The sequence below is a fragment of the Watersipora subatra genome, chromosome 10 (genome assembly GCF_963576615.1).
Source record: "Watersipora subatra chromosome 10, tzWatSuba1.1, whole genome shotgun sequence".
Taxonomy (NCBI): domain Eukaryota; kingdom Metazoa; phylum Bryozoa; class Gymnolaemata; order Cheilostomatida; family Watersiporidae; genus Watersipora; species Watersipora subatra.
This window is the reverse complement of record NC_088717.1, coordinates 4,078,775-4,083,589: the sequence shown is the minus strand read 5'-3', so window position 1 is coordinate 4,083,589 and position 4,815 is coordinate 4,078,775. Positions and strand designations below refer to the sequence as shown.

The 4,815-nt window shown below is 41.4% G+C and overlaps 1 protein-coding gene and 1 pseudogene across 1 annotated transcript; both read left to right on the top strand.

The window, feature by feature from the left end:
• Positions 1–1,578: 1,578 nt before the first annotated feature.
• LOC137406272 (uncharacterized) lies at positions 1,579–2,105 on the top strand (annotated as a pseudogene).
• Positions 2,106–2,724: 619 nt separating this feature from the next.
• Positions 2,725–4,359, top strand: LOC137406270 (uncharacterized). Its single transcript, XM_068092811.1, has one exon. It carries the CDS (start codon positions 2,725–2,727, stop codon positions 4,357–4,359), a length of 1,635 nt encoding a protein of 544 aa, XP_067948912.1.
• The last annotated feature ends 456 nt before the right edge of the window (positions 4,360–4,815 follow it).

Genomic DNA, 4,815 nt, shown 5'->3' with positions numbered 1-4,815 from the left:
CTAAACAAGCCCAGCTTCAAGCCGAGATAGAATCTCGACAACTTGAGGAGGAAAGCCTCCAACTTCAGACACAAGTTCCAAAGAATAAAAGTCTGATAGCACAAGCTAAATTAAAAGCAGGGTTAGAAGCCAATGTGAGCAGATTTACGCACAAGCAATAGCTGAAGAATTGGAAGATAACCATGAGTCATTGTTGTGCCCTCCTGTCACCAATAAGTTAAATGCAGGACAAACACAGCTAAGAGACTCAAATGAGTTATTCCGACAAGCATCACAACGGCCTGCCAATGAGGTGATCACACCACTACGCCTTCCAAGAGCTTCCCCAGAAAGTTCTCCTGTCACAATTTCTAGTAGACCTACTACAGTCTTTGATCCTGTTGCTCTTGCTGAAACAATCAACACGGTTCGCTAGCGTCCTGATGAACCACCCATATTTTGAGGTGAGACCTTTAAAAAGTATCAGCAGTGGAAAGCCTCCTTTTTCGAAACCTTTGATTTCAGTTCATGCACACCAGGCAAAAAATGGCTCAAACTGCAGCAATATGTTACAGGCAAGGCCTGGCAAAAAATAGAGGGCCTCAGCTTTAGAAAAACAAAAAGTGCATGGATGCTTGCCTGGAAGAAACTGGACACCAAATATGGCAAACCAGAAATAGTGGTGAAAGCCATGGAGGAAAAGTTACTCGGCTGGCAAAAAATTGAAGTAAATGATGGCAAACAGTTAGAAGACTTCATTGACTTTCTTGAAGTTTGTTCAGAATGTGATAGTGATTTGAGCCTTGGTTCCAAATCTGTAAACATGCGGCTGATACAAAAACTTCCATTGCATATTGCTTACAGATGGACAGCAAAGGCCACTAAACTGGAGAAGAAATTGAGCAAGTTTCCACCACTTCAAGAATTTATCGACTTCCTAGTTCATGAATCTGACACATTAAACAACACATTGACTAAAGCGTATCAAGACTTTGGAAAGACAGATAAGTCAGTAAAAGGTAAAAGCGACAAAAGCAACAAAGTCATGTCTTTTTCGACAGCAACCACAGCTGATGGTAAGTCTCACAATAGTTACAATGCCAATGGTCTGAAACAAAACAAATACCTATGCTTGAACTGCAACATGAACAATCATACGACGGGTACTTGTTTCAAGCTTGGTAAGCAAATACACTCTGAAATCGAAAGGTTTTTCATGAGCCATAACTTATGTTTTGCATGTTCTAAGCCTGGACACAGAATGACTGATTGTCGGTCTCCAGAGAAATGCACACAAAAAATTGCGACCAACAGCACCTCACAGTATTTTATGAATACTACGTAAAAGATAAAGACAGCAAAAGTAAAACTCCTATGGAAGTAGTACAAACAGACAGTGAGAAGTCAGCAACAGCCCTAAACTGTTCTGACACCAGACCAGCTAATATCATGTCATGGACAATACCAGTGTATATTTCAAACAAAGATAATCCTGAAAAAGAAGCTCTGGTGTTTGCCTTGCTAGACTCAAATTCAAATCGAACATTCATTACTCAAAATACCCTTGACAAGCTCAATGTACAGACCTGTGATGCAGCTATGAAAATTAGTACACTTACTGATACTGAAGGCACTGATTCAATGCGCCAGGCGGCCTCAGGACTGCTGGTTCATGGCTTCCATCAGAGCAGAGCAAGTAGACTTCCACCGTGCATAAGCACAAGCAAAATACCTTTCAACTCAGAAGAGATACCCAATGCCATCTCAGTGCAAAACTGGCCGCACTTACAACATCTTGCTTCTCAGTTCATCTCTGCTCAAAAAGCAGCCAGCCTCGAGCTCGGATTGTTGATTGGAAACAATCTTCCACATGCATTTATATCTAAACAAGAAATCAGTAGAGAAGACCATGAGCCCTTTGCTCGTCTCACTGACTTGGGTTGGATCTTGATGGGAAACGCCACAAGCTCTGCAACAGCTACAGCAGTTGCGCTCATACCATTCAATCTGGGACAATAGTAAACTTGGCAGTACAACAACCAACGACTAGAAGATGTATCTCTTTTAAAATCAAAACAGAAACTCCTGACTTCCCAACACAGATAAATTCGAACAACAAATACTAAAAGTTCTTAGTTCTGACTTTCAAACAAATCACGCTGATGAGATAAAGACAGTGTCAATCGATGATCTCAAATTCCTAAAAATTATGAAAGAGCAAACTCATAAAGATAAGCAGGGTTGCATAACAATGCCATTACCATTTAAGGCTAAACCGCTCAGAATTGACACAAAAACCACTGCAATGCACAGATTTCATCTTCTTGAAAAAAAGTTCAAAAAAGATGCCGTATATAAATTGCAATACTATGAATTTATGTCTGACATCACCACCAAAGGGGAAGCAGTTCTGGCAACCAATGACACTACCAACTCTTGATATATTCCTTATTTCAGTGTCTTTCATCCTCGCAAGCCTGACCGTATTCATGTTGTGTTTGATTGCGCTGCTAAAGTGGGAGGAGTCAGTTTAAATGACTTTCTACTACAAGGACCCGATCACATGAATGATCTTCAAGGCATCCTTCTTAGATTTCGTTTGAAACCTGTAGCCTTCATGGGTGATATAGAACAGATGTTTCACCAATTCAAGGTGAAACAAGAGCATCAAGACTATTTACGGTTTATTTGGCACTATTTATTTATTTATGGTATTATTGTGATGGAAATATAGCTACCTTCAAGATGACAGTGCATCTTTTCGGGGATAGATCTGCCCCCACTTGCGCAACATACGGACTTCGATTCCTCGCCGATCAATATAATTCATTATTGTCTGGCCATTCTGCATCTCATCAATTTGTTCATCGCAACTTTTATGTTGATGACAGTCTCACGAGTGTCTTCAATGAGGCTGAAGCAGTTTCTCTCATTCATGAGACACGTGACCTATGTGCTGCCGGCCAGTTAAGACTTCAAAAAATAGCGTCCAACAGCCGTGAAGTGATGTCACAACTTCCAAGAAGTGAGTGCACCCGTGCCCTTGCTAGTCTTGACCTATCTTCTGATCTGCTTCCCCAAGAGCGATCCCTTGGTATTCTATGGGACACTGAAAAAGATCATTTTACCTTTCACCATGACACTGCTATAAAGCCGGACACTCGACGGGGTGTACTATCTACAGTGGCCTCAATTTTTGACCCTCTTGGATTTCTCTCGCCATATATTTTAATTGGCAAAAACATTCTACAGGATATGTGTAGAAGTTCAGCTTCTTGGGATGATCTTCTGACAGGTGATTTATTGTCACTATGGAAGAAATGGAAAGCTTCTATTCTAGACTTAACAAGCATAAGCCTCCAAAGATGTTATCAACCGACAGACTTTGGCGACATCTTTAAAGCTGAGCTACATCACTTCTGTGACGCAAGTACTCGTGGTTACGGTGAGGTTAGTTATCTCAGACTAGTAAACACACAAGGACAAGTAAATTGTTCACTTGTAATGAGCAAGAGCAGAGTAGCACCAATCAAGCCAATAACCATTCCGCGCATGGAACTGCAAGCAGCAGTTACCTCAGCTAAAGTGTCTAGATTTATTAAATCTGAGCTAGAGATTGATACCACAGAAACCTTTTGGACAGATTCTCAAATTGTTCTTGGATACATTAAAAACACAACTAAAAAGTTTCATCTCTATGTGACAAATAGAGTTCAGCAGGTGAGAGACAGTTCAAGTCCTGAAAATTGGCGCTATGTCCCCACAGATCAAAACCCTGCCGATCACGCTTCAAGAGGCCTGACTATCACTCAGCTGTTAAAATCTAACTGGCTTACAGGTCCAGATTTTCTCTGGAAGGAACCTATGCAAATTCCTGATCAACTAACACCCGAAGTAAAACCTGATGACCCTGAAGTCAAATCCCTTTGTGTCCAAACGATTTGTAGTCCCAGTCAAACTCTCTATCAACGACTTCAGCAATTTTCTAGTTGGAATAAAGCTATCAAAGTCACTAAATTCTTTCTCAATAGAGTAGCCAAGTTAAAGGGCACTCAACTGCCAATTAACGCACTACTCCTGTACATTGTTAAATGCATGCAAGCTGAGCATTTTCCAGAAGTGCAATCTCTAACAAAAGAGCAGCCACTAAATCCAAAGAGTACAGTTTTCAACCTGAACCCTTTCTTGGATAATAATGGAGTAATGAGAATAGGAGGCCGCTTCAATCGCAGCACAGCTTTCAGTTTTTCTGAGAAACATCCAATTCTACTGCCCAAAAGTGGGCATTTTACTCGCCTTCTTCGTCAGCATCTTCATGAGCAAGTGGCCCATCAAGGAAGATGCTTTACATTAGCCAAGATGAGATCTTCTGGGTACTAGATAATAGGTGCCAGAAGTCTAATAGCTTCTTTGATACACCAGTGTATTACTTGTCGATCCCACCGAGCTAAACCTCCAACATTCCAAATGGCCTCACTTCCTCATGAAAGATCTAGCCAATCACCTCCTTTCAGCTATTGTGGGATCGATTGTTTCTGACTATTCATGGTCAAAGACAGAAGGACAGAGCTAAAACGATATGGGCTCATGGTAGCATGCCTCGCAAGCAGAGCAGTGCACCTTGAAGTTTTGGACGATATGAGCACAACAGCCTTTGTGAACGGAATTCGAAATGTTATAGCCATTCGCGAGCCTATTAGAAAAATCTAGTGTGACCAGGGCACCAACTTTGTTGGAGCTGTTCAAGATTTAACAGAAAAAGGCGTGCTTGAGTTTAAACTCAATCCTCCCAGCACCAGTCACATGGGTGGCGTTTGGGAGCGTATGATCCGCACT